Source organism: Myodes glareolus, chromosome 6 (assembly GCF_982192425.1).
Source record: "Myodes glareolus chromosome 6, mMyoGla1.1, whole genome shotgun sequence".
NCBI lineage: Eukaryota > Metazoa > Chordata > Mammalia > Rodentia > Cricetidae > Myodes > Myodes glareolus.
In genome coordinates, this window is record NC_142031.1 from 105,697,969 (window position 1) to 105,720,430 (window position 22,462).

Below are 22,462 nucleotides of genomic sequence, written 5' to 3' on the forward strand. Positions count from 1 at the left end.
TCAAGCACAAAGGCTGCCATGAAAAACTTGCCCCTTCTTGGGAGTCTGTCTCCCCAGAGGCCTTAGGAGCACAGCGGTGTCTCCTTCTATTATGGGTTACTGTGAGAACAGAGTGAGATAAACTATATAAAGCCTCTGGCATGTGGTAAATGTCACTTCCTTTTTCCTACAATCACAACAATTAAAAACAGGAAAACAATGACTGAGAGGTCATGATTCCTGCAACCTCAACCATTCATGTCACAGCCAAGAGCCTGTGGTAAACGCAGGCTCCGGGAGGTTGAAATATAGCCGAGGACATCTATGAAGGATCTGGGGAATGTTTTTCCCAGGACGGCTCAGAGAGAAGGGACAGTGGTCAGATACTTGGGTGTTAGGCCTCTTCTTCCTCCTGTGCTGCGGTCCCCTGGGATAACAATTGCTACCCTACAGGGTTGTTATAAGGAGAAACCAGACCATGGATAATAAGCCTTGCATATTGCAAGAAAGCACCAGGGCACAGGGGGCGGGTGTCTAGGCACTTTTCCTCCCCAGGCAGTGAGAAGTAGTAGAGAATACTTTGGATAAGGAAGACACTGACAGTGGAAAGGCGCCTGTCTGCCTGAAGGAAGAAAAAGAAAACACAGGAACCCATGGCCTTCACTACTGCCCAGAGTACTCCCCCAAGGAACCAAAGGCCTTCACTGCTGCCCAGAGGACCCCCCAAAGAACCCATGGTCATCAGTACTGCTCAGAGTACACCCCCAAGGAACCCAAGGCCTTCACTACTTCCCAGAGGAGACCCAAGGAACCCATGGCCTTCACTGCTGCTCAGAGGACCCCCACAAGGAACCCATGGCCTTCACTGCTGCTCAGAGGACCCCCCCAAGGAACCCATGGCCTTCACTGCTGCTCAGAGGACCCCCCCCAAGGAACCCATGGCCTTCACTGCTGCTCAGAGGACCCCCCCAAGGAACCCATGGCCTTCACTACTGCCCAGAGGACCCCCGAATCTGCCTGTAGTTCACAACTCATGATCTTTCCCTGGCTCTGGTGCCATTTCTTCCAGGCAGACCCCAAGCACCTGGTTTTCTCACAAGCCCGAATTGCCACTCCTCAGAGCTGCGCTAAGTGTTCCCTCCTCCATAAAGAGAGTCCTTCTTTAGCCCAGGGACAGAAATATCCTATCTCCACTCTGTTTCCATCCCATCTCCAGGGCCCATACCAACTGTTCTCACGTGACCACTTTGCCCCTCTAGGTAACAAGAGCTTTTAGGACCAGGTAATGTACTGTTGTGTTCTTCCCTGCCCCAGACTGGGCTCCAGACCCCGCAGATGCACAGCAAGTATTTGAGGTGCTCACCTCACTGTGGGGGAAGCTGATAACACCTAAATCCCAGGAGCCAAGCAGAGGAAGGGAGAACTAAGCAGCCCACCTGGGTCAGGTTGCCCTTCTAGAAAGTTGAGTGCATTACCCTCCTCTCCTCCTACTGAGGCCTGTCCTCGTCATCTGGATACCTGAGCCCTCAATTGAAGAAGCAAAGAGAACTGAAACAGACACATGGGCCTGAGGGTCAGGAAGGTCTTCCACTCAGCTGTCAACCACACCACATCTTGGATCATAGAGAGTGGGCCCCTTTCATGCACCCCCAAGGCTCAGAGCCCATTGGCAGAATCACTGCTCACAGGTAGCCCCAGTGGGCACTCCCCAGCTACAACTTACCAACTCTGCAGCCTGGGAACCTAGCTCAGACCTTGGTAGCTGAACTTGGAAGTACAGAAGGCACTGGGCTGGCATAGGCCTCTCTGAAACCTTGCTTTCCACACCTTCTAAATCATCAAACACGCCTGTGTAGTACTTGTCGCCCCTCCCACAGGAAGAAGACCTATGCACAGCCTATTGAGCTTGGAAGTACAAGACAAGAGACACTGCCAGCTGTGATACTAACTTATCCTTCACTTTCCAATGATCCCTGAGAAGTTGGACATGTGGTCTCAGGCCTGTGGTCTAGTCCTTGAACTGCCACAAGAACACAAATACCCAGGGTAGCAACAAGGTCCCTCTCCTTTGCTCCTCTACTTCTGGCTAAATTGCCTCCAGACTGCACATTCTATGCTAGCTAGATTTTTGTCAACTTAACCCAATCTATAGTCGTCTGAGAGGAGGAAAACTCAATTGAGAAAATGCCTCCATACGACTGAGTTGGGAGCCAGCCTATAGAGCGGTGGTTCTCAACCTTCCTGAAAGTTGTGACCCCCACAAAATCGTTTTTCTTCTTCGTAATTGTAATTTTGCTATTGCTATAAATCATAATGTAAATATTTTTGGAGATAGAGGTTTGCTAAAGGGGTCTCCACCCACGGGTTGATAACCACTGCTGGTGATTGATGGGGAAGGACCCAGCTCACTGTGGGTGGGACCACCCCTGGGTTGGCCTTGAGTTCTATAAGAAAGCAGGCTGAGCAAGCCCTGGGGAGCAAGCAATTATGCAGCATCCCTCCATGGTCTCTGCAACAGCTCCTGCCTCCAGGTTCCTGCCCTATTTGAGTTCATGTCCTGGCTTCCTTCAATGATAGACTATGATGTGAAAGTGTAAGCCTTCTCTACAAATAAACCCTTCTCTTCCTAACTTGCTTTGGGTCATGGCGTTTTGTCACAGCAATAGAAACCCTGACTGAGACACATTCCTTCAGGGGAGAGGATGGCAGAACCTGGCCACAGACTTAGAAAAAAAGACTTAGTAGAAAGACTAAAAAGACTTAGTACAGACTTAGTAGAAAGGACAACTCAGCATAAGGGAGTCTGGGTGAGGCATTTGTTAAGACATGGGGACTCCCAGCACTTGGGTCTCCAGCAGCTTAGCTGGAGATGTTTGTTAGTGCAGTCTCCTTTGAGAAGTAATGCTGGAATTCACTGAGCGACTGCTCCCACCACCCGACTACAGTCTAATGATCTTAATGAGTAAAGTACAAGGGCCCTTCTCCTTCCTGGGCAGTCTTGCACATCACTGAGGAGCCCCAGAAAGGAGATAGCTGGAGATCTCTCCAATGACATGGAGCTTATGGTTGTCTGTAGAAACGAGCACCCAGGAGACCTGTGGTCTTGGTGGCTGTTGCTTCTCATTATCCAGGCCTGAAAAACTTAGGAACTCTGAGGACACCACCTGCCAGGCATTGAGTACACAACAGTAGGTTCCCAACTAGAGCTTCTCAGCTCTTAGCCGCGCTGCACATGTCTCTGGCCCCCAGCTCCCCTCTGGGGTGGGGCCTGCAACTGGCCAGCTCTGTGCTTGCCTTTTTCTGTTTCTGAGAGGAGCCTATGAGGCCATCCTCAAACTGACCCTGGCTCTTCTATTCTTCCGTCCTCCCTACGCCTCTACTTCCTGACCCAAGCCAAAGCATTCCATTTTACCACGAGAGGTTTCCCGGCAAGTGGGGATGAAACTCTGGGTTGTGACTGCCTCCCTGGAGCCACCAGGTTCCACACACTCTGTTCACAATGTGAAGCCTGGGGGGTCTGACAGACGGCAGGATACAAACCGCAGGAGTCTGGTTCTTGGGAACACAGCTGGTCTACAGGAGGGGTGAAGATGCAGTGGAGACACCCAAGTCCCAAAGACAGCACTTGGGCTTTTCCACGAATGAGTTAAGCTTTAGTTTCTGCTTCCTGTGGCTGGGGCTGACCTTCTGTCGCTTGCCTCCGAGCCAGCGTTCACGGCTGACTTTCATTTCAGGGCTATTTTCTCAAGGAAAGAAACTGTCCTGCTGGCGCTGTTGTTTTTAATCTCAAGAGTTTCAAGAGAAGAGTCACATGGTGGGATGCAGGGTGGCCAGGCCCTGGCCCTCAATGCCTGGCTGTGCTGCCCAACATTATGTTTTTGAACTTTCAAGATTGCACTTCAGCAGCCAAAGATGCTGTAGTAATGAGCACTGATGGTCTACTGGACCAAAAAAAAAAAATCTTCTCAGGCTGCTGGCACAACCTGTTGCCACTGACGGGCACTGCCCCACTGTGAGCCAGGCTGGACTCCCCACAGCACCCTCCCTCTCCTCTCCGTACCTCCAGCCCTGGGTCACCCAGGGGTGACTTGGAGAGTTCCTGACTTCAGGACTCCGAGCATCCCTGGGAGCCTGTGAGAGCTCCCTGGGGAAATCTCTAGCCACTTCTTCTTCATGTATAGAAGCCAGGCGAGCATAAAATGCGACATGTGTTTTACTGTATGCAACTTCAGATCTTAAGGAAGAAGGTGAACAGTTTGGCATCAGGTGGGGAAAAGAAAAAACGTACATAAACTCGGCCTTCACTGGGGACTGTACCTAGGAACAGCCGGGCTGCTTATGCTGGGTTTCCATGCCCACAGTATCAACCCAAGTTCTACTCTGACTTAGGAATGACCTGTGGGTGATACAAGGGCAACCTCGGGGCTGGAGAGAGAACCCTGCAGAAGGGAAGAATGTGTGCCTTCTGTTACACATTCACATCACACATGTCATCATGTTATCCCCTGCACAATCTCAGAACAATATCCACCTCACATACACACATATCACACACACACAACACACCACAGCACATACAGACTCAACACACACATACAACACATACAACCAACACACACACATACACATACATACCACACAGAGACAGCACACACACACACTCAACACAGCGTGCACCACACATCCAACACATGCACAATACCAACACACACACACACACACACACACAGAGAGAGAGAGAGAGAGAGAGAGAGAGAGAGAGAGAGAAAGAGAGAAAGTATGGAAGAAACTTCAGAGGCCTTCCCAGTCCAGCACTCTCATGGCTAAGCAGCAATGATATTAGAAACTCTTCGGGCTCCTGTTTCCAATGACAACCCAAAGTGGTAATAGACCATCCCCAAACAGCAGCATCAAAGGATCTTCTATGCTGACTCTGAGCCAGAGCAGGAAGGCCCTCGGCCATTGTCTGTACCTACATTTTTAAACAGAGCTGAGATATCTTCAAGGAAGAGTCATGCCAGATGTTGAAGAGGGGCAGAGGGGACTTGCCCTCCCTACCACCTTCACACTCACCTGACTACATCTGGTTTATGTGGGGAGCTTGTGTGTGTGTGTGTGTGTGTGCGCGCGCGCGCGTGCATCTTTTTGTTTTGAAATGGAATTTTTGAGGAATAAGTTAGATTTCGTTTCATTTCCATGAGAGTTGAAAAAGCACTATCCTAGCTCCAGTCTTTGATAAAGAACCAAAGACATTCTGGTCAGTCAGAGCTATGGGCAGCTGAGCAGAGGTGGATCCAACTGCCCTTGATCTACAATGAAGCTGTCAAAGGTTTTCATTTGTGGTTTCACTAACGGGCCACCTGGTGCCTGAGCTGGATGACATATGTACTTCTGTGTCCAGATGTTTCTGAAGAAAGACCTTTGAGGGTTGCTGACCCCCATAGTAGTAGATGGGAAGTGGGTTCTCCCAGTCCTAGGGCCACTACCCAGCAGAGCACACTTGTCAGCAGAGCTGTTCCTCCAAATCTGGGGGCTGAGGGTTACGGTCACTTCAGTATCACTCTCAGAATCTGGCTAGCATTGGACGGCATGGGCTGCTCCTGCCCTCACTGTGGCCCCACTTTTCCCCTGGATCACAGGTGGGGCAGGAAAGGTCAGCTCTGCTGGCATGTTTCTACCTCATGTAGTCTTCTGGGAGTATATGCAGATACCACCCAGGCTACACAGATCTGTCTTGATTCTTGATGATGCCCTCAGTCTATATGTCTCATTGTACTTGATCAGATCAGAAATAATTGATGTCACCTCAAGTTCACTTCACACTGGACACCCCAGGCCAGGGATTGGTCCTCCACTGGGCCCATCTCAGGCCCCATGGTGCTCAGGCTTGGCAGGAAGTACATGCCAAGGATGAACATTGAGCACACCAGGACAGACTGAGGCTAGCTTTACTGAGGCGACCTCATAGGCATCAAGACAAGACTGATGGAGGAGGGGACCAGGACCACTGGAGGCTAGCACTCAGCAGGAACACAACCCATCTTTCATGCTCCCAGAGGGTTGCCCAAGGTGAGAGCATACTAGCAGACATGACCTTGCCCTACCTGTGATCCAGGGGCTTCCTGTGGAGGAAAGATAGGGTAAACCATAAAGGATAAGTGGTCCAGGAAGCTCCAGTTCTTAGAGGAAGGAACTCCAGCACAGAGGAGCAATCAGACCTGACCCTAAGTCTGTCTATCACCCAAAATTTGCCTCTGAATGCAGCAAACCAAAAAAGCTGTGCGGGGCCCATCTGCTTGGTAGCTGGCTGCCAGTTTGCCTTGCTGTGTAGTCTGGGCAAACCATTCACCTCCTAAATCCACAGTGACCATAGAGGACCCACCCAGCCCAGTGTGTGTAGGGGTTGGAGGAGGCAGAGACTTCATATGTTCTAATATGACATCAAGGCAAAGGGTTGGGCACATTGAAGCTGCAGAAGATGCTGACCGCCATTATTCTCACTGCGCATGGGCCTGTCCGCTCCTTCTAAAGAAAGGTGAAAAGAGACCACTGGGGTGAGACAAAGCCCAACCCACAGCAGGTCCCTATTCAGCTCCTTGGGGAGGAAGAGAAGCCTGGCCTAGACTATCCTGCCTTAGGAACCTCAAGACACTTGCCCAAGGGCTCAAGAGAGCTGTCCAGAAGCCCTGGAGTCAGCTGGACTGCACCTCTGTGTCCATGTTACATATGTGCAGATCCTTGTGCTTGCCTATTTATGAGTCAGTGTCTATGTCTGTGTGTCCATCTGTGTGTGCATGTGTGCATGTATGTGTGTGCTCAAGCACACGCATGTGTGTACATGCATGTGTTGCTAGGACTCTAACTGCTATCCCCACTCTGAAGGATGTCCACAAGTAACAAAGCCTAGATGGGGGCTGCCCTGATTGGATGGGTCAGTGAGAGGTAGTAATAGTTCTCTGCTCTGCCCAATGGGAAGATCGCTTAGATGCATGGCCCTGAACCTCTTCTGGAGGTATAGGCTATAGGCAGGTGCTTGCACATGGCCAGGGTGCCCCCTCACTTCAGGCTGCTCCAATGAGTGCAGTAGCCAGCACACCCTTAGACATGATAACCTGGACCCTCGGCCAGAAGCTCCCACACAGATGGGGAAGTTGCAATGAGAACTACCAGGCTTGGTCCCCAAGAACATAGCTCCCCTCAGTGAAGCTGAAAGCTCCCCCATGCAGCCCTTCCACTATCCAGGGATTAACAAGCCAAGCCAGGGAGAAGGTAGAAGGGCTTATGGTCTCCATGCACGTGAGCCCATACCAAGAATGAATCATATCATTATGGCAGGATTAGAAATAAAATGCACACTCTAGTTTAATAAAGTCAGCAGCAGCAAGCAGCAGGAGGGCCAGCGCACGAGGCTGCAAAGCCCCATGCCTCCTCCCACCCACAGCAGAGGCCCACGGAGACAGCACTAGGCCACCAGCCCAGGTGACACCAACAGGGGAACAAACGCTCTTTCTGCCAGGGCAACCCAGCTCAACCCTTTCCCCAGACCTGCTAAGAGCTATTTCCCAAATTCCCCTCACCAGGTACTTCTAGCCATATTCCCTCCCTCAGAGTTCCACACCCCAGACCTGCCTCTGCTTGGGAGAAATGGAGGCTCAATCGATGGTACCTCACAGAAAATTCATGTGCTATTAATCTGCTGGGTTCCCTAATGGCCATTCCCAGGTCTCTGTCTCCATTATCTACCCCTGCACAAGTGTCAGGGGATCTCACTGAGTACTCAGGCCTGCCAGTACTGCACGGAAGCTCTCTGAGGGAGGGATGCCCCCCGTTGCTGTCCCTGGCACAGAGGGAAGGAGGGAGGGCCCCCTGCTGCCCTTGCTGTCCCTGGCACATATGAGAAGGCCACAGAGAAGGTAAGATGCATATACAGATTGTAACTGCAGCCAGAGAATCCAAGCTCTCCCTCCTTGCCGTTTCATCAAGCGCTGTCTGGGGAAGAAGACAGACAGGATGAAGGGGGATACTCACAGCTCCAGCGATCTGGACAGGATGGCAGACAAGGTGAGCAGGATGCAACCATAGGGTCCCACTTCGAACTGAGGGAAGAGGAAAGAGGACCTGTCAAATGCACATTGCCACCTCAAGCCTGCCAGGGCCATGGCTTCATCTGGGCTTCATGGCTTCTCGCCTAGTCACAGAGGTTGGTGGGTAGTCATAGAGAATATATCTCATTCACGCAGACTTTCTTAGACTTCTAAAGGACAGAGGAGCACAGAACTGAATCCCCAAACCTGGGCGACATTAATGAAATCACGGAGCCCGTATACGACCTTAGAAGCACCAAAGCCCAGGAGCTAGCAGCAGTGACAGCATGTTCCATTCTGAGACCACTGTCACCTCTGATCCTGACAGAAGTCAGCTGAGCTCTGTTGTTACTGCCCTCTGCCAGAGAATGAGGCCACCCAGGTCCTGTCCAACACAACAGAGGCCTCAGGGGGCTCTGCTTGATACAGTTCCTTATACAGAAGACCTGAGCTATCTGTCAGCAAATAGACAGCGGATGTAGAACAGGGCTGGGATCCCCTGGAAACCAGGAAGTTCCCACCTTTGTTACAAAGTTACTATTGAAAAGGGTTTTTAAATACACAGATTTGATTATCTTATTATCTTGAGTTTATTTGTCTGATACTAAAAATGTTGTTGATGCTGCATCTGGTCTATTTTGCATCTCAGTCTCCGCCCCCTGGACTCTGCCACTCTGAGCCAACCACATGGCTATGGGGGTGTTTCTGAACTTCCAGGTCCCTACCCACTTTTCTCCACTGTAAACTATAGGTAAAGTAGAAGTCTTTGCTTACAGCAAGTTGTCAAGCACTTAGAGCAAGGCCTGCCTGGCACCCAGAGTGGCCGTGGTATACTATGGTTTAGAGCCGGGCCTGCCTGGCACCTATGGTGGCTCTGGTACACTATGATATACTTCCAGCTCTGCACTACCCACCTGCCCACCTGCCCAAGGACCACAACTGTGCTGGTTATTTTTGTTCATTGTTATTATTGTTTTGGTTTTTGGTCACTTGACACAAGCTAGAATCATCTGGTAAGAAAATGCCCGATTGGAAAAATGCCTCCACCAGATTGCCTGTATATAGCAAGTCTGCAGAGCATTTTATTGACTGATGATTAATAATATATTTTATTACTGTTTCTTAGAAGCCTGTTCTTTTCTAATGAGGGACAGAAAGGAAGCAGATCCAGATGAGAAGCAAAGGGGAAGAACAAGGAGGATTAGAGGGAAGGGAACCTATAATCAGGATGCTATGTGAGAAAAGAAGATTTTCAATAAGAGGGATAAAGGTAAAAATTAAAAATGTTTAAAAATAAAATAAAAAAATCAGGATGAACAAACCATGGGGAGCAAGCCAGTAAGGAGCAACCCTCCTTGGCCTCTGCTTCAACTCCTGCTCCAGGGAGTCTTCAGTTCCTGCCCTGACGCCCGTCGGGGACAGAGCATGACCTGAGCATTGTAAACTGAAATAACCCTTTTCCTCCACAGATCGTATTAGTCATGGCATTTTATCAAAGCAATAGATACCTAACTACAACAATGTTCAACTGAGATGGAGAATCAAAAGCTCCCAGCCCCAAACCAGTATGCATTTTGACTCGTCCCACTCTGGGCATGATGGGCTGTATTGAAGCTGCAGCTATAATAGTACTCCTTGTGTGTCAACAATAATTTTTGAACTTAAAGCTAAAAGGAGAAATGGCTATTTAAATAAAAATGATGTCACTGAGAACATTTTTGTCTTTCCCTTGGCCACCAAAAAACTCAGAATCAAATATGGTATTTCAGTTCGGAAACTATGACAGCTCAAGTTTCTAATAAAATATCTTTCCTTCGAGACACAGTCTTTGTTTTCACCCTGGAGATCAAATAGCCAGTTAGCTGACCGTAAAAACGTAACGCTGAGTGGAGCTCCCGTACCAAGAGCACGTTTCCTCGCGGCAGAGTGATGCTCACCTGTGACCTCAGCACTGGCAGGGTGAGAGGATTGCAAGCTTAGGCCCACTGTGGCCTGTAAGGGACTGCAAGGCCAACCCGGGCTGTACAAGCCTGTTTCAAAGATAGACAATGCAAAAGGCTGGGCTCCGCTAAGGGGCTTCCTAAGAAGCAGGTGGCCATGTGTCTACTCGGTGACCGTGACTCAGAAAGAAAAAACAAAACATAACTCGGAAAGTGTGGAGAATGGCTCATCCAGAACAGGATTGCAAGCTCCTCTGCAAACACACGGGGAGGCCTCACCCGAAGGTGACTGTGGAGGAGAGGTCCAGAGAGGGCTGTCTGGAGGTGTGAGGTCTAACAGAAGTGCAGAAGCAATGAGAAGAGAATGACCACTGCTTTGGGCAAAGCAAGAGAGTGCAACGCCCCAGAGGCTGGCCAGAGGGGACAGAGAGCCCTGAAAACACCCATTTTATAAATATGTGTCACTCTCTTGGGTAACAAACAACGTGAATAAATATCGCTCAACCTCATCTAAATTCTGTGACCTCAAACCAGGCACTTGGTGCTGTGGCTCCTACAATGAAAAACAAAGATGACTAAGACCCTGCCTTGCAGATTTTCTGGGTTATGTACGGTGCACACTCTCAAAGACAACGCCTGTGGATGCGACAGCTGCAAAGCAATGCTGTAGTCCCCACTCAGGTGACCCAGGCTTGGCAGGACTTGGATGGTGAATCCTGTGTGCAGTTTTGATACAACCTTCCAGTGCCTTAGGGGAGTCACCAAGATAACCTGTCTCCTCTTCTGCTATGGCCTTACCCTCTGCCTAGGGGAAGCCTCTGCTTTAGGATCTGTCTCCCCGTCCAAGCCTATGGGGTTTATCACCCTGCAGGGCTGTGGCATAGCTGTGACCATGCAAGCCACTAAGCTGAACTCAGTACATAGTAAGAAGCTGTTACTGCACAGTGTGGCATGGTTCCATGAGGACTCCTCGGAGAGAGCTTGCTTTGGGCCCCAAGAGAGTAGGAAACGCAACCCATTTTGGCCTTTTGGCCCTCCCAGAACACAACTGAATGGCACCAATATTCCTGTTTGTTTTTAAAAATACTTATTAAAATTATCTCATCAAATTCAAGCTGCCAAGACATGGGAGACCTCAGGGCATCAGGGTGGCATGAAAAGCAACCTGGGCCGGAAACCGTGGCTAAGGGTGGGAACAATGCCTGGTGACACTTGGGGAGAAGGGACCATTCTCCCAGCATAGCCCTGGCCCTGCAGAGACATGAACCCACCAAGGTATTCCAACGGGCAGCTGAACAGAAGACTCCCACGCTGGCTCGGGGCCACCAGACACCTCTCAAGTGGTGAACAGCAATGAAAACAAGATGGAGGCTGTTTATTTTGGGCAGTGGTGGCATGCTTTTCCAAGCCTGGCACGCTGAGCCTTTCTTAAGCACAGCCCATGAAAAATGGATTTGGTGTACTGAGTGCTGAGGCAGCTCAACTGCTTCCAGCAAAAATATAAATTAAGCTGTGGGGGAAAGCACTGTTTCCAGAGGAATGGGGACCGGCTGCCGTGAGGAACCACGGGTAGCAAGCAGGCATGCCTAGAGTCTCAAGGTGGAACTGAGGGGGCCCTCACCTGACAGCAGGCCCCTCTCTCTGCACTCCTTTATGGTTTCTGTCATGCACAGACAGCATGGAAACCCTAGGGCACAGGATGAGGCATGAGATCCCACTTACAGCAAAGCTACCGAGGCCCTAGGGCTGAGGGTCACCATCACAGAGGCAGTGACCTGGCCAGAAAGCCTTTCATCGACTGCAGTATGGTCCCTCTTAGGTCCTCAATCACTTTCCCTCCCTGGCCAGGGCAGCTCTATGCTCCATCTGCCGAGGGGGCCAAGCTTCCACAGCACCCCCTAGGCCCACCTCCACTCAACAGGAGGCCCTGGCTCTGCTCACCCACTCAGAGTGCCTGTCCTTCGTGTGGAAAGCATTTCCCCACAGGTGGTCAAGGGGCCTCGTTGATCTAGAAGTTACTAGGATGCTCCAGCTTCCATCTCTAGATGAGGAAACAGGGCTTTCCCCAGGCAACGGCCACATGCAGCCAGCAGTAAGCCCAGAAGAACTCCTAGCCCTTGTTTCAAGCACTCTTGTGGGTCTCAGCAGGGTGGGGAACTGTGCCACTGGCAGACACCCTTCAGGGTTATTTCAATAAAAAAAAAAAAAGGAGAGAGCCAGGGATGGGGCCAGTGCCAGGCTACTAGTTTAGGACCTTCTCTGTATGCCGACCCTTCTGCCTAGACCCAGCGGGAAGCATCCTAACTAAGACCACTTGCTGTATAGGCCCTAAGCTCTCCTGGGCTGGCCCGGAATAGGAAGGGACAACTCTAGGACTAAAGGGCTTTAGCGGGGCCAGTGCCTATTGCTCACGCCTGTCTTCAGTTATTCTGAGAGTGGGACTCTGTTTCCTTCCCAGGGAACATCTGGTACTGCCAGGGTCAGGGTGCTGCTGGGGCTGTGTCAAGACCCTCGGGATCTTCAGGGAAAAGCACTGAGAAGAGGCATCTAATGGTCTAACCATTGTCCCTCCCTAGGCTTACCACTCAACCCCACCCCCAGCGCCTCCCACCCTTGAGCCTTTACTGACCCTCGTAAATCCAGAATCTAGAAAGGACTTCCGTCTTTGCACACCCATACCACAAAGCTAGAACTCCCAAACAATTTGTGAGGCATCCATGAATGCTATTCAGGCATGGCATGACAGATGAAGTAACTGAGGTACAGAGAGCTTCAGGATGGTACCCAAGTCTCAAAGCCACTCAGGGTCAAAAGCATGATGCAAAGTCAAGCTGACTATCTCCATGAGCCAAATCCTTTGCCCCTGGAATGTACAATGCTTCCTCCACACACTTCATAAGGCTTTATCCCACTGGGATTAGAAGACCTCTATGTTTCCTGTCCAACCTAGCCATAGGCCATGAGCCAGGAGTGAAGGGCAGGTCCTGCATGGTTCAGCCTGCCTCCCTAGGACACTGGTGAGGTCCTGTGCTAAGCAGGGTCCCCTCTAGTCCTACCAAGGAAGCTTCTTTCTTGTCACCTCCCAGCTTGTCCTAGAACCCTCTCTGCTGACTCGGAGTCCAGCCTTCCAGGGTGGCTGCTTATTCAGCAGAGGGAAAGCCCTTGAAGCCAAGCCTCAGCTTCTAATCCCAGCTGCAGCCCAGTTGCGACAGCTCCCTGGGCCTGTGAACACTACCAGCCTGCAAGGCTGTCATGGAAATTGTGTCTCCTACCCACACCCACACTTCTGCAGCCTCCCTCAGCACATTCTGCTCAATTTCTCTGCCAACTCCAGGGTGGAGGTGACCAGAGCACTAACGAGTCCACCTACCACCCTCTTCCATAAGGAAATTAGAATGCTCATGCCACCAAGGAAACCACTGCTCATACCTGATGTATGCTCTGCTGGAGAAAAGTCACCAGGTCCTCAGAGCAGGTCAGACTATACAGTGTGAGCTGTGAAGAAACACACACAAGGTGAGCTACATGTCGCCCTACTGTGTCGAATGCCTATAGCCCTGACTTTACTACTAAAAAATAAATAAGTGCATGGAGTCTTGTGAGTGGGTGAACTCTTGCAGAGTCCCCCTTACACCTCTGTCACAGTTCACAGGGATCCAGCTCCCGGTTTTCAGAGAGTGGGACAAAGAAAGAGGAGGGGCAGGGAAGAATCACTTCTCTATGTCACCACGCCAGGCCAAGTCAAAACCTAACAGGCTGTTCTCAAGCAGGTCAGCAAAAGACACATGTCTAGAAAATATCCAATCAAGCAAGGGTTCAAGAGTCACATGTGCATATGGCTAGGTCACAGGAAACAAATCAACTAAAATAAAAATAGCCAGTGAAGGGTATCAAGTTTCGAGTATCTTCGCTGGGTCTGCATTTTCAATAACACAAGATGCCTTTCCTGCTTCTTCCTTAGCCTTTCCCTGAGGTTGGGCCCATGGCTGCTGCTCCACGTCGCCAATTCCCCTCCCACTTTCTACACTCCAATGCCTCTCCCCATCCATGAGAATCCTAGAAAAGACACAAGAGACACAAGAGGGACAGAGGCCAGTGGAACAAGGGACACTGCACACTGGGCACTGAAAGCACCAAGGGAACCTCTACCCCTGAGCACATGGAGGTGACAAGGAGACCCTGAGCCAATCCCCAAAGCCACCCACCTAGTCCCCACCCCCAAAGGGCAGGATTCTGGGGGCCAGGGCTGCAGGGATGGCCAGCCAGCCCCAGCTGGGGAAGGATTTACTTCTATGAAAGGAGATAGTCCCCAAACAAAGCCAAAGGTGGCACGAGAGTTTTCCAGAAAGCCGTACTGTTTCTAAGACTCCATCTGCTTTATATTTCCCTGTTGGACTGAAGTGTGGCGTTCCTGAAGGCCTAAAAAGGAAAAGAAGGTGCATAAGTCCTCGACCAAATGAAAGGGCACACCCTCCAGCCAGTCAGCCCACATGTGCCATGAAATAAATGAGGACAGGAGTGGCAGCTCCAGGGAGAACAGAGCCAAGGGTTTCTCGTGTTTCCTGCTATGAACTCACCCCTGAGTCCAGGGCATGGAAAAACAGAGTGGTGGGTGAGCTTGGAAGAACCATGTCTACGTCTGGCAGGAGGAGACCTGACTCTCCCTTACAGCTGGCAAAGCCATCTGCAGAGGAAGGACTGCTTGCTTGCCACTGTCTTCATGCAGGGCAAGGATTCCCAGTCATCCCCTTAGAAGCCTCTCCCCCCGCCCCCACTGAGACAACCCCCAGCAACCACAACGGGTGCGTAGCCCAGTGCAGTCCTGATCAAAAGTAGCATCTAGGGTGGGACCCACTTGCCACCAGCTTCTATGTGGCCTTGGACAAACCACCTTTCTTCTCTGGACTTCTGTTTTATAAGCTCTTGGCCGTCTGTCCTTAGAGCTGCCAAATAGGTCACATGCCTATATTATGTGAATAAATTGCCTGGCATAGAGTGGGGAGCAGTAGTCGACCACCCTAAGCACAACTCACGTGATGCCCAGAGAGTGCCCTAAGCACATCACATTTATTATCCCCCATTTATTTACATTAATAAAAGATTCATACTGATAACATTATTATATTTAATACACATCATTTATATATACATACTCAGTTCTGACAACCATTAAGCTATCATTATCACCCCATTTTTCTAAACAAGTCAGGAATGAGGAATGGGGAGCTAAGGCCAGTTCCTAAGATAACACATCCAGCAAACAACAGCTTTCAGAGTCTGCTGTAGAGAGCCCCCTTTCTTAAGCACTATGCTAAAAGAACCAAACTGGTTTCCCCAAACCACCTTCTTTATCAAAGCTTAGCCACAGAACTCAAGCAAAGTGATGTTTCTACTCTGAGGGACTGTGGGGCAGGATAGAGGTGTCGTCAAGGTAACAGAATCCTGGATCTGAGTTGCAGCCTCTGCCACTCACCTCTCTATCTCATCCTCACTGGAGTGAGGTCCAAGTGACACAGGGGGAAGTACACTTTGGGGTCCTGGATGGAGGCACAGATTCAGCCTGCGGCCTCAGGATCAGGGAAACACTGAGGGGAACTGAGGGCCTGGGTCACAGGCTTTCTCCTGTACTTCCCAAGTCCTGGGTGGTGGGCAGGCAGCAGCACATCCTCCTTCATGAGTTATACAAATTCTCTGTCCAAGACCAGGACATCCTCAGCTATCAGCTGGGCATTAAATGCGACGTGACCCCCAGAACCACTTACAGCGCAACCACGGCTTGCTCTCTCCCTCCGGCGCGCCACAGGATGTCTGCAATGGCCAGGGCAAGGCAGTGGGTCCTCTGAGCGTCTGAGGGCTGCAGCCGGCTAATGAGAAAGGGAGCATGTTTAGGTTCATGAAGACACAGGGCAGAACAGGCGTGCCCTATCAGACATATTTAGGTGGCCCCTTTGCACATGCCTCCTCTTTCCTTGCAGTCCACGGACCCTTGGCTAAGCTTCAGGGTCTGTAGGATCTACAGATGAAGACCAGAGGAGGAGTTTTGAGGGACAGCCTTGAGGTTAGGGACAGGAATATTAACTACAGGAGCAAAAAGGACCTCAGAGGCTTGCCGAGACCTGGACATGAACTGTAAGAGGACTTCTCATTCTGACAAGGCCAAGAATACGCTGGCACTACTGCCACAATGGGCAGATGTGAGGCCAGTCCCAACAGCTAGGGCCAGGTAAGACTACAAGTGACCAGGAGCCAGCACCCTAACTAGCTGACTATGTAAATACAAGTTATGGGTGAGGAAGTCAGACTCAGGGATGGCTGTAGGGGTGCTGCCACGCTGCCAACTGAAACAAGTGTGTGACTGGCAGCAGTGGCTGTGCTGTGATGGGGCTGCCACTCCTTAGACCACTTGAGAAGCTGTGAGATTCATGGAAAGCATAGACAAAGTGGGAAGGAAAAAGGCTGCTAGGCTGGACCTCCGGGACCTAGGGAAGGCGCAGGAGAGGAAGGTCAGAGAGAGAGAGGCAGGACACATGCAGGCACAGGGCAGTTTTAGGAAGTTCAGTCACCACATCTAAAGCCGCTGAGCCATCCTGCAATAAAAATGGTGACTAAGAGGTTCCTGGGACACGGCAAGAGTAAGAGGGAGGAAGGCAGCAGCCAAATATAGCCATTTCTTTCCACTTGACATTTCCAGGGCTCCTCTGTGCTAAGCTCCTGGCTTTCCTCTCTGCTCTGAGGTGCTCCCTACATTCTTGCAGAAGCTGGCTTGAACCTCCTCTTAACCAACACGGTGAAGACCTGCTGGGGGCAGGGCAAAGAAATGTACACAGCAGAATTCCAGGTTTTCACTCACAAAAAAAAAAAAAAGCCTGACCTCCACACTGAGATGTCTGAGCAAAAGAGTGCTGGGATCCATCCCATCCTGCCAGGACAAGAGGAGAGAAACCAGGAGATCAGGAAGCAGCTACCATGGTGGGACACAGAGCCATGCACCTTCAGCCAGGCTGTTATTCAAAATGAAAATCTAATTACTTGAAAACAAAAGGTGACAAGACACAGTGGTGCCTGTTTCCCCATTTGGAACCGGCGATGACAGTGAGCTCCCTCAGTATTGGGAGCCTTAAACAAGACAGTGCCTGTGAGCCTGGTCCCTAACGCATGGGGAGTTTTCAGTCGCTGGTTCCATCACCACCAGCATCACCACATGGGCCACATCCACAGACAGGGGTTCACCTGACCCCTGCTGACATGGCGCTCCTGCACTGGCAAGGCTGTAGGGGCAGCAAGACGAGCAATGAGGCTCAGGCTGGGAGAAAATAAGCCAGGGACCGCCTGATGCTCCTCAAACTCAGGAAGCCTGTCATATTTCTCACAGGAAATGGGGACCATATCATCGCCAAACCGGATGGCCTACGCTGTTAGGAGCACCAACCCGGGTCAGCACTTGCTAGGAAAATAACATTGAATAAACAGTTCTCTGGATTTCAGGAGAGACCATGCCAGGGACAGAGCTGCCTGGATGGTAGAGACGGGCAAACAGCAGGCAACAGGACTGGATGTTAATTCTTTAGATTCAGAAACTACGAACAGGCTTCATGGCTCCCCAAATGACAGCCATGGCTGTCTCGCTGTGTGCCTGCGTCTCATGTTTACCTTCTTCTCGCCTGTGCTCCACCGAACGGCTACAGCCGTTCCCCTCCTAGTGCCCCTAAAATACCTGCAACCTCACAGAACACCTTCACCAACATGTTCGAGGTGGGACCACTCCTCGCAGTGACCCCACCTCCACCCAGATTAAAACCCTCACCTGGTAGGAGATGTGTAAAAGTTTGCCTGAACAGAAGCACTGCCTGGGACACCTATGGCTGGGGAACCTAACCTACAGTCTAGGGGCCATGGACCCCATCTGAGTACCGCACTTGAGGTAAATGGGGGAAGCATGCAATCTTTCCTCGGAAACCTTTCAGTACAGCGACATTCAGGATTTCTTTTTCATGTGAATTACTGTTTTGTTTACATTTATGTCTATGTGAGAGTGTCAGATCCCCTGGGAGTGGATTTGGAAGCTGCCATGTGGTTATTGAAGATTGAACACGGGTCCTCTGGAAGAGCAGCCAGTCCACTTAACCACTGAGCCATCTCTCCAGCCCGTCATTCACGATTTTAAAAATTACTACAGGAGTCCTAACAAGAGCCTGGCCCTGATGACAAGGACTCTCTCTATGCATCTTTCATGAGACTGATACAAACAGCCCCGGGAGTTCTGCACCATGTCATCCTCTTTAAGAGTGAAGAACCCAGTCTTGGGGATGAAGGGATGTATCCAAGTCACAGGGAAGGGGAACAAGGGAGAGTCGAGTTAACCACGGTTTTATGACCTGCCACCTGCCTTGCAGCCCATCTGTCAAGCATCCTGTGACACAATCCAGGCAGCGTTCCCCTGGGCCAGACTCTCCTGTCACTGGCACTGCCTGCTGCCTCCCTGAGCTGGCCTGTTTCTAGAGCCCTCACCCTCCACGTCAGCTTCCAGTCAGCAGCTGGCCTTCTCTATCTTTTTGAAGGTGTGACTTCCTGAGACCTCGAGAGATCATTTTCTAGATAACATAGTGGATCATAGAAAGTGCAGTGACCAGCAGTCAACAGGTCTGGGGTCAGTATCTGGTCCCCAGGCAGCGGGGAGTCCCACACCCTCTTCAGTCTTGCTGTTCTGTCATTTTGGTTACCCCAGAGTTGTTGGGGCTCTCTATGTCACACACACACACACACACACACACACACACACACACACACACACACACACAAACACACTTATCCCAAAGGTGACAACAAAAGATGGGTTGGTCACCTGTAGCTGCCTACATAGCCAGGACTTGACCCTCACCAGTAACTGGGTGATAGCTTCACTGGCGATCCCCTGGGGACAGAGAAGGCCCTACATTACCTAGACATCAGACACAAACTTATCACATTCCCACCAGAAATCTGGCCCCCAGCCAGGCTCTTACAACAGAAGTTTCTTCAAGAGCCTAATTCCTCCAGAAGGGCAGTCTGAAGTGCCGAGGAAGGGCTGGGTGAGAAGCCTGTGTTCGCCCAAGTGTCTCAGCGAAAACAGGTGCTTCTACCTTAACTCAAGACAATTGCACCTGTCCCCAAAGATGCACCCACATGAACCAAGTCTATAGAAAGTTCTGGATAAAGCTGGAGAGTGTGTCCAGGCCATGGTTCCTTCATTTCTGCCCCTCTGAGGGAGGGCAGAGGACTGGCTGGCCTAGGGCCACAGGGAACTTGTATCTGGAGAGCCAAGGCAAGTGCTCCTGCTGTGGACTTCAAGTGCTCCCACTGTGGATTTCATAAAGGAATTATGGTAAGGGGGCAGGATCCCAGTCCCCTCTCTGCATTCCTGCCAGCCTCTAAAGGCCTTTCCAGCCCCAGGGCTCTCCTGGGGCCTCTGGAGGGGATGAGCCAAGCTGCATAGCTCCTGTCCAGTGGAAAAACACCACATCCTGCTGCCTGGCTTTGCCGGGCGAACTGAGGCGAGGCCGTTGCCAGTCTGATGGACTGAGCCGTAATGAGGCCAGACAGCCACACAGAAAACACACAGCCTCGCCAAGCTGCATTTATTTCTGCCTGGCTTCCCTGAAGGGGCCACCCACCCTCAGCTATGATCTTCTAGAGCCTTGTCCCTTTCTCGAGATCCTCTAGACCCAGTGTACAAGAACCCAACCCAGGAGCTACACATGTGGGAGATCTTCGGGCTGGCAGAGCACCCTGAGAAATACTACAGTTCCAAGGTCAAAAGAGCAGCTGTACTCCCCACCCCACCCCTGCTCAGATGAAGCTGGGCAGTTTCTAAAAACACGGAATTTCAGCGTGAAGAGGGAGCACTCAGGCCTCAAAGCCACCGAGCATACACAGTCCAGGCAGGAACATGGATGACTCTATCCACCAGTACCAGGCGCATAAGTCACCTTATGCAGAACATCTAAAGCAGACGTAATTGTAAACCCCCACCCCCAACACACAAACTGAATGCAGAGTAGTTCTTCTGCACTAGCTTTACTAAACTGCGGCCGAGGATGCTCTGCTGAGAAGCCCTTTGTGCATAGAGAACCTAAAGAATACCGGAGCACCCATCAGCCGTTTCCAACTCCAACGGCCTCGCCTCTTCCTGCCATCTCTGGTTCCCGCTGCTTCTAGTGTGCAGGAACATGCTATATGATAGGCAAGATGTCACAGGCTTCTGACAGCAATGGTGCCAACTTTGGCCCTGAGCTAGCAGTTCCCTCATCTGTACCGTGATGGGCTGAGTTCAATGGGCCTGTTCACTTACATGGTCCTGGAAGTTTTGGTTTTTTTTTTAAGGTTCTGTTTGCATTTTCTCAAGGAGTGCAACTTAAGGGTGTTTACTAACTCAGAGATGTGAGCCCTTTTCCACCACCACCTCCACAGTAACACAAGTCCTGTGCTCTCTGTCACCCCACCCCCAGCATATTGACTCCTTCCTCTCTCAGGACACACCACACCCACTGGACAAGGGGAGCCTTCAACCTGCAGAACACTAGCAAGGCAGAGGCACATACTACAAATGGCACTCCTCCACCTCCTCCCGGCCCATCCCCCTGCTCTGTCCTTCTATCAGTATTAGACTAATCCCTGTGGGCCCAGTGGTTCTCCTCCAGATCCCTAGCTGTCTGCCTAAGGCAGTGGGACCACGCCCCTGGTAGGAGACTGGGGAGTGCATCAGAGCCCTTACCTAGAGCCCTCTGTCAATCAAGAGTCCATGCTGGTCAGCTGTGAGGGCCTTGGTCTTTCACAGATCACCCCTTCACCATCCCTCCCTAAGTTTCCTTGGACTTCAGAGAGCTGAACCAAGCTTTCCTGCTTCGCTCTCACAGCGTAGGAAGGAACACTGTGTGCTCTTAGCCCGAGGACCACAGGGATACAGGATGCAGAGGGTTCCCTCTCACTGAGTAGGAAGGAACGTCATGTGCTCTTAATCCAAGGACCACAGGGATGGGATGTAGGATGCAGAGGGATGGTGAGCAGCATCCAGAGCTACCAGGCCCACTTCATCATCCTCCAAAGACAGATCCCACAGACACAATACCATACACTCACACAATACAAACTACACACAGCAAAACCTACTCACACGACACAACCATCACAGAACACAACCCACAAATACAATGTCACCCAACTCACACAAATATAACCCACTGACGTCACACAACCCACATACAACACAACCTCCTACAAACAAGAACCACTCAAATAACATAACATACCCAAATACCCTCCAACACAACACATTTCCACATATAACACAGCCCTCATACAACCCAATCTTCATGCCATATAACCCACATACAATACAACCTTCAAACAACCCACAACACATTCTCAAAGAACAACTCTCAATATAAGCCGCATACTACAAACTTCACGTAACATAATTCAGACATAAGATAGACAGCCAACACAATCCCACATCTCCCAAATAGAGCACAATTATCCCATAAAACAAAATTCACACACACACATACAATACAATCCCATGATGCAACTTTTCTACATTACATAACTCTCATACAAGTATGATCTCCACACAGCACAACCCCCTCAATGTAATACAGCCCAACTATCACACACACACAACACAACACAGCTTCCCTCACAAAATACAACTCACATGCAGTAATTCAAACACATGGTACAGCCCTACATACAACACAACCTTCCCCCACACAAGACCCCAAACAACACAAGCCTCCAACACTACAGCTCCCACACAGAACACAGTCCTCATACACCACAGAAGTCCCAACAGCCACTTCCCTCCTCCCTCCAGGTGTGCCCCTCCCCCAGCCCCAGAACCCAGCATGACCCAGGGCCCACATACAAATACTGCAGGTGGGGCCTCTGGGTTTTTGTCCAGGTGAGCCCACTTTCTTTCCCAGGTCCCAGCACACAGGAGCTCTAAGCCAAGGCCACACTTCTTCCTGCTCCTCTCCCTAGCAGAGCCCTGGAAAGCTGCCCACGCAGCAGTGCACAGATTAGGCCTATGTAGTGATATTTTGTTTGTACTTTAATAAATAAAGCTTGCACATTGAGCTTTACTAGAAAGACCAAATTCACTTTCCAGTGAACCTATAGTGGTTTTGGCTTTCACTCACAATGTGCTTGAATTCTTTTTATTGGACATTCTGGTAATATATGTTGGGGCTTAAAAGTAGTTGTCAATACTGCCTTCTGAAATGGCATTTTTGACATGCAGTTTCTAAGGATATTGATGAACATTTTTGAAAATTTTTCTATGAAGAGTTTAAAAGAAAGAAGGAGAGAGAAAGAAAGAAAGAAAGAAAGAAAGAAAGGAAGGAAGGAAGAAAAGAAAGAAAAGAAAAGAAGGAAGAAAGCAAGCAAGCTTGCCTGAAGATCAGAGTGAGGAGACAGCCACACTAA

The 22,462-nt window shown here is 50.4% G+C and overlaps 1 protein-coding gene across 3 annotated transcripts in view; it reads right to left on the minus strand.

Annotated features, from left to right (window-relative positions):
* Positions 1–22,462, minus strand: part of Mindy4 (MINDY lysine 48 deubiquitinase 4) — a 107,435-nt gene that overhangs the window by 22,273 nt on the left and 62,700 nt on the right. For 2 of the 3 annotated variants that reach the window (XM_087907460.1, XM_087907459.1), the window contains 5 exons: positions 15,766–15,867; positions 14,359–14,422; positions 13,433–13,498; positions 8,008–8,075; positions 4,040–4,213 (listed from right to left, as the gene is read on the minus strand). In XM_087907460.1, coding sequence (XP_087763586.1) covers positions 4,040–4,213; positions 8,008–8,075; positions 13,433–13,498; positions 14,359–14,422; positions 15,766–15,867 — 474 coding nt within the window. The remainder of the gene's footprint in view (positions 1–4,039; positions 4,214–8,007; positions 8,076–13,432; positions 13,499–14,358; positions 14,423–15,765; positions 15,868–22,462) is intronic. The other variant, XM_087907461.1, reaches the window with a different exon arrangement.